At 44.5% G+C, this 20,390-nt stretch overlaps 1 protein-coding gene across 1 annotated transcript in view; it reads left to right on the top strand.

The window, feature by feature from the left end:
• The window catches only part of ABCC11 (ATP binding cassette subfamily C member 11), a 70,734-nt gene that overhangs the window by 21,722 nt on the left and 28,622 nt on the right, over window positions 1-20,390 (top strand). Inside the window, exons 7-17 of the mRNA XM_055331224.1 lie at window positions 3,381-3,554; window positions 4,380-4,527; window positions 4,696-4,844; window positions 6,196-6,303; window positions 10,049-10,309; window positions 11,844-11,915; window positions 14,301-14,425; window positions 16,125-16,197; window positions 17,984-18,187; window positions 19,598-19,732; window positions 19,817-19,913. Coding sequence (XP_055187199.1) covers window positions 3,381-3,554; window positions 4,380-4,527; window positions 4,696-4,844; window positions 6,196-6,303; window positions 10,049-10,309; window positions 11,844-11,915; window positions 14,301-14,425; window positions 16,125-16,197; window positions 17,984-18,187; window positions 19,598-19,732; window positions 19,817-19,913 — 1,546 coding nt within the window. The remainder of the gene's footprint in view (window positions 1-3,380; window positions 3,555-4,379; window positions 4,528-4,695; window positions 4,845-6,195; window positions 6,304-10,048; window positions 10,310-11,843; window positions 11,916-14,300; window positions 14,426-16,124; window positions 16,198-17,983; window positions 18,188-19,597; window positions 19,733-19,816; window positions 19,914-20,390) is intronic.

Raw genomic sequence — 20,390 nt, 5'->3', positions numbered from 1 at the left:
CCTGCTCCTTTATAATCCCATTCATCCATCATGGATGTCCTCTCCTTCATGACCCCGCCATCCACCCCCAGTCCCCACCAAACACAAATCTGGTTGTCCTACTAACACGATCCCCCTTTAAAGACACAAACCCTTTCAGATTCAACACTCTGTCCCTGAAAATGCCAACATTTGAATTACACAGAACAGACGATATTTAAAAAAAATCTACTAAATTAACCACTGCCATCAAGCGGATGCTTCCTCTAAACCCAATTGGTAGCAAACGTAAGATATTTGTTATCATCGTTGCCATTATTCTTCACCATTTTATTAGTCTTGTAACCTGAGGCCACTTGTTCAGTCTCTTTGAAGCTGTGGAATAATAAGACGAGCCTTATAGGATTGTTTTCTCATAGGAGTTACTACACATAAAACACATAGAGAGGGGACAGCAGTTCTGAAGTATTAAATTGTATTACTGACTTCTCTTAGGCCTTGAGCATGGGCGCTCCCTGTCATCCTGCATTTGACTGGAGTTAAGATCCATGGCAGCCCTTCCCCATGTTTATCTTAGGAGGAGTCATCATCATAATTGCTGACTTCCACTAAGCCAGACATTGTCCCCAGGTCTTTGCCTTGTTAGCACAGTCACTCCTCTGACAACCCTCTTCCTTGGTGTTTCAGTTTTTGTCTCCATCTTCACAGAGGTAGAAACTGAGGCAAGAAAGGAATAGGAAACATGTACAAGGTCACAGGATTGGCGAGCAGCAGAGTCTGGCTGCAGGGTCCAGGCTCTGAATCAGTGTACTTACCTGCCTTGCCAAGTAGAACTTCCACACTGAGGTCTGCCCTGGTTCCTTTCCTGTGTGCCTCTACCTTGAGCACTTGCTGTGTGCAAGGCCAATTTCCCCCAAACATCCTCATGAACATAAGACAAGATGACCCACTTGAAAGTGGGGTTGGAAGTAGCTACTCACATGAGTAGTCCCAGAGAGCTGCTTCCATAAGTTTTACTCTAAAATTAATTTTAAAAATATAATAAGACAGGGATCCCTGGGTGGCGCAGCAGTTTAGCGCCTGCCTTTGGCCCAGGGCGCGATCCTGGAGACCCGGGATCGAATCCCACATCAGGCTCCCGGTGCATGGAGCCTGCTTCTCCCTCTGCCTATGTCTCTGCCTCTCTCTCTCTCTCACTGTGTGCCTATCATAAATAAATAAAATAAAATAAAAATTAAAAAAATATAATAAGACAAAATCAGAGAGGGAGACAAATTGTAAGAGACTCTTAACTACAGGAAACAAACTGAGGGTTGCTGGAGGCGAAGTGGGATAATTGGGTGATGGGCATTGAGGAGGGCACGTGGTGTAATGAGCACTGAGCGTTACACACAACTGATAAATCACTGAATTTTATCTCTGAAATTAATAATATGTTATATGTTAATTAATTGAATGTAAATAAAATTTAAACAATTAAAAAATAGACAAAATAAAAAACACTTGCACCCATTCACCTTGGAAACTAAAAAAGGTGGAATAGATGACTCCCAAGACCCGGTCACTTCCAATATGCCTAGAGGTGACCACCACTATCAATTCCACTTGTGTCCTTCTAGACTTTTCAGGTACACATGCAGGTTTTCTGTAGAAAGCATATTGTATCTTGTGTTTTTACATAAAAACACAAAGTTTTTATTAAAAAAAAGTACGTGTTTTTACATAAATGATACTACCTTTTAGAATGTTCTGCTACTTTGTTTTACTAATAGAGAGTATATGATACAGTTTTCTGAGTGAGTTTTTACATCAAGGATGCTATTATTTGTGCAGTTTTGAATCTTTTCTTTCCTCTTCACTATGTCAGCCTTCCATATTAACACATATCGATCTCCCTCGCTCTTTCTCAACTATGCTTACTTATAATTATAGCATTTCCTCCCCCTCCATTTTTACTGAGATATAACTGACATATAATGTTGTATTTGTCCAAGGTATATAGGGTAATGATTTAATCTGCATGACAAAATAATCATTACCGTAAGTTTAGTTACCATCCATCGCCTTACATGGTTACATTTCCCCCCCCCCCCCCGCAAAGAGAGCTTTTAAAATCTACTAACTTAGCAACTTTCAGATATACAATACAATATTAACTCTGGTCACCATACTTATTTATAACTAAACGTTTTTACTTTTTGATCACCTCTACACATTTACCCCACCCACCTTAGAGCATTCTCAATGTGGCAAAATGAAGTGTTTTATATGCATTGTCTCATTAGTTGTCACATCAGTGCTATGGAGTAGGTTGTGTTATTATTCCCATTTTATTGCTATGGCAACTGAGGCACAGAGAGACTGGGTAATGTGTCCTTGGTTCTACAGCTAGTACATGACAAGTCTGGGGCATGAACTCTGACAGTTTGCCTCAGGACCCAGTATTATCTAATACTCCTTAGGTGGATGCTTAAAAGGTGGGAAGGTTAAACTTTCCCCATGAATGGACATTTAGAATGTTTCCAGGGTTTTGCTGCTATAAGCACAACTACAATGAAAGTCCTTGTGCGTGCTTCCTCTAGCATTTGTGAATGTTTCTCAACAGAGAAATGAAATAGCCAAGTCATGGGGTTTGCGCAATTGTTAACTTTCAAAGATACTGTTCAACTCCCTTCTGAAGTGGCTGTACCAAGCTATGCTTCCTTATACACTTTACATTTTTGTAAAGATTCAACCTGGAGCACATCCTGGGAACTGGAAGGACATAAATTTAAAGTGAAAAGGAAATCGCTTCTTAAGGCATTCAGATAGGTCATTCTAGAAGACATTCATGATTTTGATTCTTAAATATTTGTTGATTTGGAATGTCAGCTTTTATGTGATACAGAACTGGGCAATATGTGTTAGGGAGCAGGGAAGTGGACAGAAGAGTCTATAGCAAAATGGAAAAAAAAAAGGATAAAAAGACTTAGTTCCTGCCTAAAAAATTCAGCCAGTAGTAGTAATAGTAGTAGAAGAATGAATAGAATAGAATGAGATAGAAGACTAGAATTAACTCTCTGGAGAATCTGGGTATGAGAAGTCATAGCAAGAGTATAGTAAAATATCACTTTTGTGAAGCAAAGTCTCCTTCTGCAGATGCTTTATATTTCATTGACATCCTCACAACCACCATATAAAGTGGGTATAATTATTTCAGCTTTCATAGGTAGAGAAGCTGAGACTCAGAGTGGCACAGTAATGGGCCCAGGGTCATACAGAGAGAGTAAGAGGAGAGTTGTGAACTTGGTGTTTTTGTCTCTTGCACCCTGCTCTGAAGCCTTCCAGTCCCGTGCATGTGTAGCCCCTTCCAGGTATCTGAAGAGGTGATAACCTGTGCCCTCGGGTTTGCTGTCTTACAGGCCATCAGCTTCTTCACCAGTGACATAAACTACCTGTTTGAAGGGGTGTACTACGGTCCCCTGATCTGGCTCATCTGCTCGTTGCTGATTTCTTGCACTCTCAGCTCCTACTTCATTCTTGGACCTACTGTGCTCTCCGCCACTTTTTGCTATCTTCTGATTTTGCCAGTGGAGGTAACGTCTTTCTTTGCCACCCATTTGATGTTAGATGGTCCCTGGAACCCCCAAAGCCCTGGAATCTGGGGTACTAGTGAGTGGAAATATTGACTTCTGTTGACTGTTCATTCCGTTGTGGTTACGTTTCAGCTTTACTTTCTGCATCAAACTGTTCTCTGGCCACAACATTGGCCAAAGACACAAGAGGTGAATAGGATGGGCAACAGTCCATCTCACAGATCTGCTTCATGGACTTTCCTTAATAGATATCCTCCATATAAGGGTTTGGTTCCTTCTCTTCTTCCCAGAATGTGGTAATGTAATAGCCCAGATTGCATTTAACACTTGGCCAAGTACAGTATAATGGGAGAAGGGAAGCAAATTTGCTGACAAAGACTCAGGTAAAATAAAATTGGACCAAACGAGAAGTGACTTTTGGAGTATGTTTCCTCTGGATGATTGAAATCAAAGGTTTTCCTCTCTCAGCACAAGTATTGTGATCAAAAGGTGATTGTAACTGTTGGCGGGTTTAGGGTTCCGCAAGGCAGAGGAGTCATGTTTCTGTTTAGTTAGCCACAGCCTGGCTAACTGACATAGGAGAGAAACACTCCCAGGATGTGTGAGGCAGGTGCCCTAAGGCAAGATGGAGACATTTCTATTGGAAAGTCTTCAGCAGGACCCTAGAACTTAGAGTCACAATGGTTCCAATGGGGCAGGATTAAATCTGGGTATTTAACCCACATCTGGATCTTACCTTTGGACAAACTCCTAGTTGCCTTACTTAGGCTGGGCTGAACTCTCCTGCCCTTGTCAACAGAAGCTCTTGCTGCATCCTGACTGCAGGTACTCCTGATCAAAAAGATTGTTAAGATACACAGTCATTTATCTGAGATCAGCGACCAGCGCATCCGTGTGACCAGTGAAGTTCTCACCTGCATTAAGCTGATTAAAATGTATGCATGGGAGAAACCATTTGAAAAAATAATTAAAGGTACAGAAAATCTCTTTTTCTGCTCAGAGCCTCAGGATGTCATGGTGGGCCAAGCCTCTCATCTTTTGGGGGGTTCTTTCATGCTCTGGGAGTGTTCGGTGCTCTTTGGAAAATGCTCTTATAACTGGTTAATTTTAGTGCCCCCTCCCTTTTTTAAAAATATCCCAGACCTCAGAAGGAAGGAAAGGAAACTATTGGAGAAGTCTGGGATCATCCAGAGCCTGACTACTGCCTCCCTGTTCATAGCCCCCACAGTGGCCACAACGGTGATGTTCCTCATCCACACATGCTTACAACTGAAACTCACGGTTTCATTAGTAAGTGCTTGGAATGCTTTGTTCCCCTCTCCCCTCCCCCATATTGATAGGGAGCTTTCCTTATGTGTCTTTTCTTAGACCTCCCCGCTCAGAGATCTGAAAGTTTGCAAACGGATAATAGATGTAGACTTCGATTTTCCAGACTTTTAGGATGCTCAAACTTTGTTCTGTCTCAATCTGCCTGAAAGAACTGACATCTCTTGGACAGCAACCATGGGAGGGAGAAATGAGAAAGTCATCTAGGGGCACAGGGGAGGTGAAATGTGTAGTTAAAAACCTGATGATTCTGATACATGCCTTGAGGTTACGAATCCTAAACTAAGGAGTTTCTCTGAACCCAAAATAGAGAGGCCCTGGGAATACACCTTATGTAAAAAGCTAGAGCTTCTTTTGTTTTCCCTTTGTGCTCTGACACTGGCCCAGAAAAGCAGTGGCTATCTTTTTGGGGTAGCATCCCAGTTCCCTGAGGAGAAAAGTTGGGGTGCTGCTTTGGGAGAGGTTTGAATCCAGGTGGATTTGGGGCAGAGCAAAGCAAGAGGGAGAGCATTTGAGAGTCTGCAGCCAAGGGTCCGTTTGTGCTCCAGGCAGCAGGCACTTCTCCTTGGCCCAGACATGCATTAGAAAAGCACCTGTGAAGGCTTGAGGGTGGACGCAGGGGCTTTTGTAGGAGAAGTTCTCAGCAGGACTTTGGGGTTACACTGCACTCACACAGTGAAGGATGAAGGAGGGAGTGAAGATGCGGCATGGACTGGAAAGTCTCCAAGGTACTTTAGGTCATATTCTGGGATCCTGAGTGCCGAAGGTGGTGTGTTGTAGTCAGGAAAAGTCTCCAGTAGAGAGTGTGGTGTGAATTAGGCTTGAAGTGCAGGGAGATTTGGAACATTAGAAGACTAGAGTATCTAAGGCAAGGAAGATTAAATATAATTGTAACAGCAATAATCGTTCCAAGCTACTTTGACAGTAGACAAACTTTCTCGTGTGTACTTTCTCAGTGTTTCCCCACCTTTATTCCTGCACCTGCTTGATGATTTTGGCAGTTAAGCCAACAGGAAAATTCAGCTTGTTGGAGGAGGGGCCCTGGCCAAAGTTGCAGAACTATATCCAGTGGCTAAGCTATAGCAGGAGCCAGGCCTACAGAAATGGAGTTGCCAAGATGACTGCTTCTTCCCCATCCCCACTCTTTCCAGTCTCCCCAGAATACTGGCTTGGTCCCTACCAAATGATGGACCAGCCTATCAGAAGCAGCAAGGTCTGGCCCTGTGGCTTCCCCGACTCAGGGATGGAGGCCTCAGGGGGTGGAGAGGGAAGGACAGGGATGTGACCCTCACCACCTCCACCTCTCTTTGTCCAGGTCTTCACTGTGGTGGGCACTTTGATTCCCTTGCGGCTGTCAGTATTCTTTGTGCCCTTTGCAGTAAAAGGCCTCACGAATTCCAAGTCTGCAGCAGAAAGGTTTAAGGTACGTGGACTGTTTGTGTGGCTCTGTGTTGGGAGCTCATTTGCCTTTAGTTATATGATGCTCCCCCTGAAAATGACCCCAGGGTGAGACTGACTCCAGCCTTGGTGGAGAGGAATTGGTTCACTCAGTGACCTCCTGTACCCAGGCTTGGGTGGGGGCTGGGAAGACAGATGAATCAGGCCCCCTGGGGAGATCTTAGGATAGTATATGCAAACCGGATCCCAGACAGGAGGTCTACAGATCCTGTCCAGGTTGGTATAGGGTTACCCTGATGGTTTTGCTTTAAAAAACAAACAAACAAACAAACTATATTTGTGACTTGCATTTTGAAACCTGGAAATTTTATATTAAAATCAGATTTCTGGATTTTCCTGAATAACCAGAAGATCTGGGAACATTAGACTCACATTTTCCTGTGGCCACAAACAGCTGGAGCTGGGGTGATAGTTGCCCTATTTAGGTGAGGCATTCAGATACAGTTTGCTGTAGCCTCCATGGTGCCCTATTGCAGCTCCAACACTGGGGCTGTTTTACTTACCATTTATCCTCTTTTTTTTTTAATTTAAAGATTTTCATTTATTTATTCATGAAAGACACACAGAGAAAGGCAGAGACACAGGCAAAGGAAGAAGCAGGCCTCCCCCCAGGAGCCTCATGTGGGACTCAATCCCAGGACCCCAGGACCACAACTTGAGCCAAAGGCAGACACTCAACTACTGAGCCACCCAGGCATCCCTACCATTTATCCTCTTAGCAAATGATTTCCTTCACTTTTTTACATAGCTTGTCTTGCTCCTATAGCATCTGAGTTTAAAAACCCTAATCTAAACCAATTTTTAAAAGATATTTTAGTCATCTCATTTAAATGCATCTGGTTCCCAACTTATTCATTCACTCATTTATTCAAAAAGTATTTATTGAACACCTATCTTCTGCCAAGTACTGAGACTGGGAATTCTACTCTGAGCCTGACCAACAGGATCCCTGCTCTCAGGGAGTTATAATTGGTATTACAAACAGACAACTAGCAAGTAAATTAATGGTCAAGGAAGATAACATTAGATCATGAAAAGCCACAGTGTCAGTCAAACGATGTGATGTTCTAGAGAGTGTGTGGGGAAGAGCTGGGGTAACTCTGGGTAGGCTGGACCTAGGAAGCCCCTCTGTAAGGTGATTGTTGATCTGAATGATGATAACTAAGCAGCTGGAATAGCAAGTGTAAAAGCCCTGAGACTAGAATGAACTTAGCTTGTCTGAGTAAGGACAAGATAGTCCTTTATTTATAAATAGTCCTAGGAGCTCCCTGGGCTTCTCAGCTGCTGATCAGGGCTCCCTGCTGCCTTCTTTCTATACATTAGGTACAGAAGGCTCTGTCCACTGGTATCCTGGCTAGGCTATCCCATCCTCCCCTCTGGGCCTGTTTTCACCTGCAGGGTGGGCAGAGATGAGGAAGCTACAGTCTGGACTCCGAAGAATGGGTAAGGATGTTCACTGAAGGAATGCCTGGAGAGACAGCTCAGAGGTCAGAGAGCTTCTGGCTAGGGATGGTGTAGTTATGGTGGGAGAGAAGGGAGCAGGAGGGGTGAGGGCAAGGGCAAAGATCTTGAACCCAGGGCTGCATCTCCTGGAGACATCCAGGGACTGGAGCTGTGTAGGGCTGCCCCTTGGACAGGCACTCTCCAGGTCCCCTCACTCATCAGGGCATCTTCAACAACTTGTGCTTCAGCCGCCGAAGTTTTCTATCTGGCTCTGTAAGCATTTTACATTGAGACCCCTAGGCTCAAGGGGGGAGGAATGATCCCTTCTTCTTTGTTTGTGCCCCCTTATGCCATAACCCAGCTCCCAAACGCTTTTGGCTTTTGAACTCTCGGGTGCCAGCTTCCAAGAGCAGAGAGAAAAGAGCCATGAGCCCTTAGGGAGGACCCCTCTTTTGTAGGTGACCACAGGTAGGAGATGAGCAGGCTGCTGGAGCTTTGGAGGCCTGCACACTGGGGGGCACCGTGGGCAGGGGTTTCCAGACGATTTTTTGTTTGTGCTCTTTGTTAAAAACAACAAGTGAAAAGCACTGGATGTCATAAACAAAATTAGAGACTGAGAATATACTTAGAGCATTTGGGGGTAAGAGGACCCCCTGTCTCTGTTTCCTACAAACCAGTTTACCAACATTTGTTCATATTCAGTCTCATATTGACTCATTAAACCAGTGTATCACTCAAAATTTATCTAACAAAATTGATATATTTGATAACAATTTATTTATTTATTTATTTATTTATTTATTTATTTATTTATTTATTAGCAAAGGAATGAAGACCACAAAATTTGGGACAGTGGTTACCTGGTGGGGAGGGCATGGAGGTTTGTCCACCCAATCAAGGGAATGAGATGAGGAAGTACCCCATAGATGAGTAAAAGTTTTAGATTTTGGGTTCAGTGGTGGGCTCATGGATGTTCATTGTATTATTTAAAATAACTAAACAAGTAAGGTCCTAGCTAACTAAACAAAATAAAGGGTCCCATTCAATTCCCAATGATGACTCTATGCCTTGACCCCATTGTTATAATTAACCCAACTCAATAAGCCTGAGGTTCAATTAAAAAAAAGAGAGACCTCCTTTTTTCTTTTGAAAGTAGCTTTTTGTTTATCTTTGTAAAATCCTATGTGCTCATTGTAAAAGGTTCAGACAGTGCAAAAAGTTACAGAGAATAAAAACCACTAAACATCCATTACCCAGAGATAAATGTCCAGTGTCAGTGTCCAAAATGTCTTCTGAGGGACTCCTGGGTGGCTCAGTAGTTGAGCGTCTGCCTTTGGCTCAGGGCGTGATCCTGGTTCTGTGATCGAGTCCCACATTGGGCTCCCTGCATGGAGCCTGCTTCTCTCTCTGTCTATGTCTCTGCCTCTCTCTCTCTCTGTCTTTCACAAATAAATAAATAAAATCTTTAAACAAACAAACAAAACACCAAAATGTCTTTTGAAGCACGATCTCTTTTGAAGCATATCTCCAGGAAGAGACATGTGACTATAATTTGACTGCAGTGAGATCATACTTTCTATCCCTGCTCTTAATGCTAGATCCATATAGTTCAACCTCTTCTACTCCACGGTCAGGGAGATGGAGACACAGAGAGAAGTGACCTGCTCATGGTCACACTTTGAAATGTATGGCCCCAAACAGTTGCCCACTGTGTGCTACATGGGCAGGCCTTTTTACTTTGAATAATTATACATGAAATTTAATTAGAAAAATGGCACATCTAGGGCATCTGGGTGGCTCAGTGGTTGAGCATCTGCCTTTGGCTCAGGGCGTGATCCCGGGGTCCTGGGATCGAGTTCCACATCGGGTTCCATGCATGGAGCCTGTTTCTCCCTCTACCTATGTCTCTGCCTCTCTCTTTGTGTCTCTCATGAATAAATAAATAAAATCTTTTTTAAAAGAGAAAAATGGCACATCTGTCTGATGATTCCATGGTGTTATCACCCATGTAAAATATAACAGAAAAGAACAGAGCAGGCGGTATGTAGTTATCAAAGAGTGGCCCAGTGGTCTGAAATTTGGAAAACCTTGATCTAGAATTCCCACCAGCAGAACCTGGCTCCCTCTTAACTGGTGGTGGTTCTTCAGACTTTTACTGTTTATTAGGAGTTTATAAACTAGATCAGTAGGCAGGCCAGAAAAATGAGAACACATTCCAATTGGACTAAAGAACTGAATTCCCTCTTCCTTTCTTTTCATCTGTACAGAAATTTTTCCTCCAGGAGAGCCCAGTATTATATGTCCAGGCATTGAAAGATCCTAGTAAAGCGGTGGTTTTAGAGGAGGCCACCTTGTCCTGGCGACAGACCTGCCCTGGGATTGTCAATGGCGCTGCAGAGCTGGAGAAGAACGGGTGTGCTCCTGAGGGGATGACCAGGGCTCAGCCAGCTCGAGGAGCCCTCAGGCCAGAGGACACAAGGGACAGCCTACTCCCTAACTTGCAAAAGTTAAACCTGGTGGTGCCTAAGGTAGCCTTACCTAAGCCACACTGGCAGGCCGGCTGCCAGACTTTCAGAGCCTGAGGTGCACACTTGCTGGCACTTCACCGTTTCCTTGGCTAGAAACAGCCCTCTCTAAATCCCTCTTTTAAATACAAATTATTCAGGGAGGGCAAGCACAGGAAGTCTTTCATACTTCAGTGGGAATCAATTGATCATCTACAATTTTTTTTGGTTGTTTTTTGTAATAACACAACCCAGAATAGTACCCTATATGCTGGAAGAGAGGGGGAAGAGACTTACATTTACTAAGTCACTAGTATGTGCCAAGCACAACTCTACGTGTTTCAATTTGATTTTTCTGTGAACTCACCTTACCTGGCTTCTTCTCTAACATTTGCAGGGCCAAGCTTCCCTTCGTGTCCAAACTTCACCTCTGCACTTTCAAGTCAAACTTGATTGCGTTCCCTCCCTCCCACCAACCCAGTCCATTGGTGATACCTGTCAGCTCTCTCCTGAATCCAGCCACCTCTCACCAATCACCAACTGCCCTAGCCCCAGCCACCATCATGCTGTTCCAGCTCCTGTAGGAGTCTCAGCCCGTTTGTTTGCACTTTTGCCCTCTTACTATCCATTCCTGTGCAGTGGACAGAGGGTCTTTCTAAACCATAAACCAATTCAAGTCACTCTCTTGCTTAACCCCTTCAGTGACTTCCCACTGCACTTAAGATATAGCCTAGGTATCCCCGAGCACCCTGTCCATGTCTCTCACCCCTTCTCCCACTCATTCCCTTCACACCAGCTACACTAGCCCTCTCGTAACACTTTGGCAGCCAACTTTGTTCCTGTCTCGGGACCTTTGCACCCATTGCTCCCACAGCCTGGCACTGCCAGATCTTCCTGTGTCTGGCTCTCTCTTGTCATATAGGTCTCAGCTGCGATGACAACTGCTTTAAGAAGGCTTTGCTAGCCAAGCCATTGGCTAGCAAAATTGCTTTGGTTCATAGTAAAATTGTTTTGGTTCATAGTAGCCAATTCGTTTTACTTAAATGGTTTATCATCATCTGATATTACTTATTTATTTCATGGTTTATGTCTCCTCACTAAAACATAGCATGAAAGTTCTTTTCTTCATTAGTTGGATCATGGGAGAAACTTAAACACTATTTGATGGAGGAATGAATGAATAAATGAGTGAATGTATGCATGAATTCTGTGAGGCTGGCTTCACTGTCCTTATTTTACACAAGAAGAAACTGAGGCACAGAGAGGCTGAGTGACTTGCCCAGGATCATAGAGTAGAATTGGTGCAGATCTGGAATTTGGGTTTCTTACCCATTAGGACCACCTACCTATGAATTCCTCTCTGCTACCTCCATGCGACTTCCTTCTTTTGAGGTAATAGTATCCCACCTCTTGAGCTTTGCTAGTCTGATGGGCCTTGGGGTCTGTGTGGTTATTTTGTTTTCCGTTTGTCCTTTTGTGTTCAAACAACAGACCCTCCCTGGGTGAGTTGTAGGGTTTATCCTGTCCCAATGCCACTCTGTCCTCCTTGGTTTTTCAGGGGACCATGTTGGGGGTCTGTGGCAACACTGGGAGTGGCAAGAGCAGCCTGCTGTCAGCCATCCTGGGAGAGGTAAGTGACTTGTGACCACATGCATGCACACCCACAGGCAGTCCAGGGACTCTCAAGCTTGAGTTCCCCGAGGCAGCCACACCGTCCCTTTCTTGCTTAATGGAGTCTGAGCCAATAGAATTTTTATGAGTTGAGAACAGATGGGATGCACTGTGTTATAAATATACCTCCTTCTCACCCTCCAGCTAGGAGTGCTACCTCTTAGATCCCCTAGAGGTCTGCCCTCACCTGTTCTCTGTGCTTTCCTCACCCTGTTTGTAATCAACCAGCTATCAGGGTGATGATACAGCATGTCTCAAAGTTTAATATGATAATAAAAATCATTCCATGAGGCCAGGCTCAGAAAAGGACATGTGTCCCTTGTGATACAGCATTAGGAGTCCAATGTGGAGGGAGAAAGGGGAAGGAGGAAGGAAGGAGGGTTTGGGGAGAGGAGGCTCTCCCACATGGGATGTGATTGTCTTACTTGCACTCCAGCACTAGAATTTATGTGTCTACTAGGTGCCCCTGCCCTTGAGATCTGAACCCTCCAATTCCATGGTCAATGGATATTCTTTTTTTTTTTAAGATTTTATTTATTTCTGAGAGAGAGAGAGAGAGGAAGCACGAGGAGCAAGGGGAGGGACAGAGGCAGAGGGAGAAGCAGACTCCCCGCTGAGCAGGGAGCCTGATGGTGGGCTCAATCCCAGGACCCTGTGATCATGACATGAACCGAAGGCCGACTCTTAACCGATTGAGCCACCCCAGCACCGGTCAGTGAGGTCTGCATGGTCTGCATAGTCTGCAGCCAGGCTCAGCACACCCTTTCTCCAGTTTCCAATAATCTCCAACCTGTTCCCTCCAAACAATTGAGGTCATATTGCACACCCCCCACTGAACAACACCTTAAAACAGCCGTGATACCTGGGGTGCATTTATGGCCACCTCCCTAAGGGGGTTCTCATCAGCACTTCCCCACTCAGCCCCAGCCTTACCCAGTCCTGGGCTTCTCTCTCTGCTCCTTCCTTTCTTTGCCTGTCATCCCTCTCTCCCATGCTGTTGGGAGAATTAGAAGGTTCTTCCTTTATACAGCTCTTCCCTCAGCTCTTTCTCCCAAATATTATAGCCAAACTCATCACCTCCTTGAAATGTGGTCATATTGTCCGTAGACCTCTTTCTCGACAGCTCATTTCTTCATGCTCCACATGTGATGGCCTTGCCCTAACTTCTTGGTAACTGGGAAGATAGATTCTACTTTTACAAAAATAGAAAACAGTTTGAATAGTATTTACATCCCAGGCCCTGTGCCTTGGCTTCTCATTTTTTCCTTCAACCTGAAAACGAGGCACATGGGGAAGGCACAGCCATTATGGCCAGTTTATAGATGAGCAGATGAGGCTCAGAGAGCTGACTTGCTCAGGGTCACACAACAGATGAGGGAGGAGCCAGGGTTAAAACCCAGGTCCACGTGGTGTCAGAGCTTTTTTTTCCCATAGCAACGTCTCCTGGAAGCCTCCATCCAAGCCACACCTTTCTGTGTGGCTAGTGGTTTGTCAGTTTCCTCTTGAAATAAATAGTCACTGTCCATCTAATAAAGGAAAAACAAAAAGATGTTGTTACAAAATGTTGTTCTTATTAATTAAAGCCTGGTTCCAAATCCGAAGCAGGAAGCATATGGGATTATAAAGAGGAAGGGGCACAAGACGATGATGTCCAATGCTGGGGTGGTAGGGATGGAGGTTATAGCTGTGTGTGTGTGTGTGTGTGTGTGTGTGTTCTTAAATTTATCAAACAGAAAAGCAGGATGACACTAAAGACCCATATACACACCACCTAGATTCAACAGCTGATAGCATTTGCATTTTTGCCACATTTGTGTAGAAACACATTTTGTAGAACTATTTTAAATTACGGAGATTATGAGGCATTTCCCACTTATTACTTCATCATGACATCCCCAAAATAAGCACATTTCCCCATCTGTGCGCCATGACATCATCACACCTAACAACATTGGTAACGATTCTGTTGGTATCCAGGAATGGTCAGAGATGACCTGGAACTTTCTGTCTCACTGTGAAGAACATAGAGGCACCACTTGCTAGAGAATGGGGCTGGGGAAATAAAGAAAAAGTATGAGGTGTCTTCAGTGCAGACCTGGGATTCAAGTCATAGGAGGAACTGGTTTAGCTCCGGCTGCTGCCCCATGTTCCCAGGACCATCCCTGGACTCACTGGTAGGCCTGGCAGGACCATGTTAAAAGTCCCATTTACACAGGAAAGTCCCCAGGATCCTAGAGGGTAGACCCCCTACCCTAGAGGGTAGTCCTCGGGCCCTGTGGCTGCTGAGCTAGGCAGGGTCCACCCCTGTTCTGCTCATTCTGAGGCTGGACTCACTCTGCTGCAGATGCACTTGCTGGAGGGCTCAGTGGGAGTGCATGGAAGCCTGGCGTATGTCCCTCAGCAGGCCTGGATCATAGGGGGTAACGTCAGGGAGAACATTCTCATGGGACGCCAGTATGACAAGGCCCGGTAAGTTTCTTGGAGGGTCCAGGAGGGACACAGCTGCATGGGTCTGGTTGGGGGAGGGATCCCCTGCTGCTAATAGTAATTTGACAACCGCTAACACTTGCTGTGTGCTCATTTATATGCATCCACGTATTTTCTCCTCACTGTGAAAGAAAGATTATTATCCTATCCATTTTCTAGAAGAGTCTCCAAGAGCTGAGGCCTCCAAAAGTTAAATGATCTAAAGCCACAGAGCTTGGAGGTTATGACAGAACCATGATTTGAACCCCATTGTTGTCAGAAACTTCAATGCTTAGCTGTTAGATGAGTCAAAATATCCTTCCCCCTCTAAAAACATTACTTTAAAACTTCATTCGTATTCATTAATGCCCCACCTCTAAGTCAAAAGGTGAAATGAATGGGGTGATGAGGTTGCGCGATGTAGAAGAAAACCGTTTGGATTCATGGTCCAAACTGGTGGGCCGCCTGCCACCATCCTTGCCTTTTGTGCCCTCTCCCTCCCAGGGTCTGGGGTTAACCTGCTTGAGATATGCACTTGCAGGTCATGAGTGAAGTCTATTCAGTGGAGAATCCACAAAAGCTGCCCTGAATGCTGCAGTTGTGCTTCCAACTCTGGCGGACCCTGGCCTCCTTTGACCATTTGCTTGATTTTGGCAATCTTCCCCCAGCAGCAACACTGGGAGATGTGTAGATGCATGGACTGGCCACCTCCACCTGGTTGTCCTGTGGGCTCTTCCTTGTCAGGTCAAACACCAGCTCAAGAGCACTCTGCTCGCCCATCTTGCCTGCTTTTTCCCCAACTTGTCCATCTCAGTTTACTGGCATCATTGGACTGTGTGTCCCAGCAAACCCAATGCCTCCTGCTCTGATACTTCTCATCTAATTGGTCACCCATCTTGGACAACTCTATCTCCTAAATAAGTCTCATCTTTCTCTCTTCTTCTCCAATCTCCGCTGCCAGGTCTTGCCTGTGATCTCCTGCTTGACTTGTTCCCACTTGACCTTGGCTCCCTCTCTCCGGTTTCTACTGCTCTGTTCCTGCCTCCAGCAACATAGCTCTTGTCATTGTACTGCTTTCAGACTGATACAACTCATTGGGCAGTTTTGAAGTGTCCGGTCAGAAATAAAAATGCACCAATTCTTAGATTTAGCACTACTAGGAATTTAACACATAGATAGGGTCACCATGGACACAAAGGCCCGTATACAAAAGTATTCATACTACACATTGTTCATAGCAGCAAAGGGCTAGAAACAACCCTAGTGTCCATCACAGGGACACTGGTTAAATAATTTATGTTGCAGCTACATAACGAAATACTGCGGTGCCATGAAAACAAAACAAACCTATACATGCTGCACACAGATGTATACAACCACGTTATTTCTGAATGAATACCTAAGAAACTATAATAGTGGCTGCTTCTGAGGAAAGCCACTGAGTCCAAAATGAGGGAGACTTGCTTTTCATTATGTCTTTTTGTTGCTGTTGCTCTGTTCTAATATTTACTTAATGCATGTATTAGATTAAAAGAAATGAAGGAAAGAAGGAAATGCAAAAATCCTCCAGTGCTTTATGATTGAACACAGGATCAAGTCCAAATTTCTCAGCATGGAACCCAAGACCTTTCTCTTCCCAACTTGGGAAGGCTAGGGGGCCTGCGGCTGGGCCTCTTGTTTGTCAGTTCTCCGTCCTTTGCAGGTACCTCCAGGTGCTCCATTGCTGCTCCCTGAACCATGACCTGGAAATTCTGCCCTTTGGAGACATGACAGAGGTGAGTGGGAGGTGAGGGTCCCCCATCTCTGTTGTGATGGTGCCTTTGTAATGGTTCTTTGGGGTCCTCAGGCTACCTTCCTGGGTAGGTAGAGGAGAGAATTTGGCTATTTCCCCAAAGCAGCCCATGAAGCCTCAAAGCCTTCCCTACTCAGAGAGGGAACTGGGGCTTATCTCCTATGGATAGCTGGCAAAGAGCCTACCTTACCTCGCAAGCATGGGGAGCTGACCTCAAACTCCTTTTGGAGCAAAGCCCTCGAGACCTGTGAAGATGAGAAACCTCCCATCGAACCCCCTCTTGTGCCCTCTCCCCTGTCCCGTCCTGCCCTCTCTGGCCAGCTCTTCCTTTGCCAGTGGGAGCAGTAGCCAAGGCTTTCCAGCAGCAATGTGATTCACATTTTCTTGGTAATTCACCATCTTTCACATCTGTAGCCACCTTTAATCTACATAAGACCTTTGTAAGATAAAAGCAATATTGTTGTCTTATTTATTACTTATTTTCTCAGTCTCTGGAGCACTTTAGCAGATGCAAAAGACTATTGTAGCAACTTGAATGCATTGTCTTAGGCAAACCTCAGGTAATTCTAGGAGGTCTAGGAGGTCACTGCTTCTATTACCCTTCTTTTAAAGGTGAGTCTGTAAACCCTTGAGGGCAGAGCACTCAGTTATCTTGTTCAGGGTTATCTCTTCAGTAGGAAGGAGAAAGTGTGATCCATAGAATGGCATCAAGGAGTATGGACTTCATCATGCTTGAAGTTTAGATGAGCTGATACATACAAAGTGCTGTGAACATGCCCAGCTAGAGTGGGTGTTAGCTCATCATGAGAGCATAGCAGGCACTTAGTAAGCATCTGTGGAGTGAGGAAGTAACTCCTGACATAAGGCATCATGTAGGATAGTCCTTCCCATGACAGCAACAATAGAGCCTCTTCCAGCCATTGCCCCCCTGTCCTGTTGAGTGGCTGTATGTCCTACAGTCTTAGACAGCGAGGTCTGGTGGTCCTGCAGGTCGATGGTCACTGTCAACAGATTTAAAACCCAAATAAACAGAACATGAGAGATTCCTAACTCTGGGAAACGAACTAGGGGTGGTGGAAGGGGAGGTGGGCGGGGGGAGGGGGTGGGGATTACTGGGTGACGGGCACTGAGGGAGGCACTTGATGGGATGAGCACTGGGTGTTATTCTATATGTTGGCAAATTGAACACCAATAAAAAATAAATTTATAAAAACCAAAAAATAAAAATAAAATAAAACCCAAACAAGATGTAAGGAGGTTCTCTTTCTTAGAAATGATTTTTTAAAAATCTAAACTGCTAAAGTTTTAAAATGCCACTTAAGAAGTTGACAGACAGGGCAGCCCGGGTGGCTCAGTGGTTTAGCGCTGCCTTCAGCCCAGGGCCTGATCCTGGAGACCCTGGATTGAGTCCCACGTCGGGCTTCCTGCATGGAGCCTGCTTCTCCCTCTGCCTGTGTCTCTGCTTCTCTCTCTCTGTCTGTCATGAATAAATAAATAAAATCTTAAAAAAAAAACAAGTTGACAGGTTTAGAAATATTGTATCTAATTATGAGTTATAAAATTTTAATTAACTGAAAATCATTTTTTTCATTCCTTACTAAGCAAATTTTGAAAAATATTTTTTTGAATACTAGGGGTGCCAAATCATTAGATGACCAGGAAGGTGCACCGAGGGGGTTCAGGCTGTCACATCTGGACACCTGGGTGGTTTGAGCACTCCTCACCGGTCTCATCCTCTAGACACAGTGCCTTTGACTGCCTTTTTGCAGATTGGGGAGCGGGGCCTCAACCTCTCTGGGGGGCAGAAGCAGAGGATCAGCCTGGCGCGTGCTGTCTACTCTGACCGCGAGCTCTATCTGCTGGATGACCCCCTGTCTGCTGTGGACACCCACGTGGGGAAGCACATCTTTGAGGAGTGCATTAAGAAGATGCTCAGTGGGAAGACCATCATTCTGGTGACCCACCAGCTGCAGGTAACCACCCTTTCAGGGCTTTGGCCATGACCGATGGCTACCATAGATCCTCACGTTTCTGCTATTGATTCAGTAATAACTTCAGAGCAGCCACCCCTTCATCTCAGACTAGACCTCAACATTTGAGGGGGGCATTATAAAAAACCCGATCTCTTCTGTTTCTATGTGGAGAGGACAGGCTGGTAAAAGATTTCTGTGGCTGGTAAATATTGAAGCCATATTTTAAGGTCTTCTTCAAGATTTTATGGGTTGGCTCCTCTTTTAAAGTTAGGAAAAAAAGAAAAAAAACTTTCAGAGAAGAATTCTCAAAGTCTCTGATGACGTGCAGTGACATATGGGGGCTGTCTCTCATAATGCCTTTACCCAAGTATTTCCGTATTAGGTTTTGGCCTCAAGACAGTATTATTACTTATCCCTCTCCTTCCATTTTGGCCTATTTTGGGGGTACAAAATATTTCAGACATAAAAACAGTTTATAAAATAATCTAATGAAAATCCATCCATCTACCACCCAGATGACACCCTTGAATATAGATCCCTCTCGGATTGCATTCAGCTTCCTGCTCCCCTCACTTTGTTGTTTGTCATTCTCATGCAGGTCTCCATACCCTTACAACATGTGTATGAATCTCTAGACTTGATAAAGTGTCCTTTTGCATATTTTAAAGCTTTATATAATTGAGAGTTTACTTTCTGTAATTTGCTTATTTCACTCAACATTGTATTTTTGAGCTCTTCCTTGTTGATATGTGCAACTTGATTTAATTCTCACTGGTATAGCATTCCAGTATCTGAATAGAACAGAATTTATTCTCCTACGATGTACATCTAGGTTGTTTCCCATTTTTCACTTTTACAAAAAAATGCTTTGGCATACTTCTTTTCATATGTGTCTTTTTTTTTAAGATTTTATTTATTGATTTGAGATAGAGAAAGAAAGAGAGCCAGCAGAAGGAGAGGGAGAAGCAGGCTCTCTGCTGAGCATGGAGCCCAATGTGGGGCTCCATCTCAGGACCCTATATCATGACCTGAGCCATAGGCAGACACGTAACTGACTGAGGCACCCAGGCACCTTTTATATGTATCTTTATACATGTTTGCGAGTTTTGGGGGGTAGAGTTTTAGGAGTCCAATTATTAGTTCAAAATTCTTAAATATTTAATTTTACTAGATATTATCAAGTTGTTTTCCCAAGTATTTGCACTAGACTACAACACCCCCTACCCTTTATGAGAGTTCCCTATATCTCCAGTCATCACCAGCACTTACGCAATATTTTAAGATTTTTGTAAGCCTGGGGATATAAAATAATATTTTATTATGATTTAAATTTATATTTTCCTGTTGAATGATGAAGTTGAATATCTTTTTGTATGCTTACTGAACACCTTATTTCTTCTGACTCTTCAGTACTTAGCATTTTGTGACCAGATCATTTTCTTAGAAGATGGGAAAATCTGTGAAAAAGGAATTCACAGTGAATTAATACAGAAAAAAGGGCGATATGCCCAACTCATCCAGAAGATGCTTGGAAAAGCCACACAGGTGATTTCCACCTCACCCCATCCCACCCTTGCTACCCACAGAGAGGAGCATCTCTTGCATTCATGGCATGTGCTTTCTCCCCAGGACAAACTGCAGGACACAGTAGAGACAGCAGAAGACCCTCAGGGGCAAGGGCAGGCCTGGACCACCTGCCAGGAAGAAATTCTTCATGAAAATGATGGTAATGGTGCTGGGGAACAAGGAGAGAACATTTGCCTGCCTGCCTGTCCAGAAGTCCTAGTATTTCCTCCTGGACCCCAGATGGGGCCCTGTCCCTCACAGTCCAGGATCCTAGACATCACATACCCAGGTTACAGATCTATGTAGTTGAGGGCCGCGGGGCATGAACTGTGCTGATTAGGAGGCCTGAGGATCCTAGAAGTGAATGCTGTGGGGGCAGAGCTGAGGGTGTGTAGAGGCAAAGGCAGGGTGTGGGTAGCTTTCGCCTGGAGTGGCATAAATTTAACTTAAGGCTGCTAGACATTCATTCATTACATGTTTGTTGAAAGTAAATGTTGAAAACCAAGGTATTAGAAATCAGAAATGAACTGGGCCCAGTCTTGGATATCCAGAAGCTCGGGCCTTGATCTTTTCCGAGACAGGGCAGCAGGGCAGAAAGACCTCCATTTTTAAAGCAAGACAGTTCTGGAATTGAATT

This window comes from Nyctereutes procyonoides, unplaced genomic scaffold (genome assembly GCF_905146905.1).
Source record: "Nyctereutes procyonoides isolate TBG_1078 unplaced genomic scaffold, NYPRO_anot_genome, whole genome shotgun sequence".
In the NCBI taxonomy this organism is placed as follows: Eukaryota; Metazoa; Chordata; class Mammalia; order Carnivora; family Canidae; genus Nyctereutes; species Nyctereutes procyonoides.
This window is presented reverse-complemented; position numbering and strand designations above follow the sequence as displayed.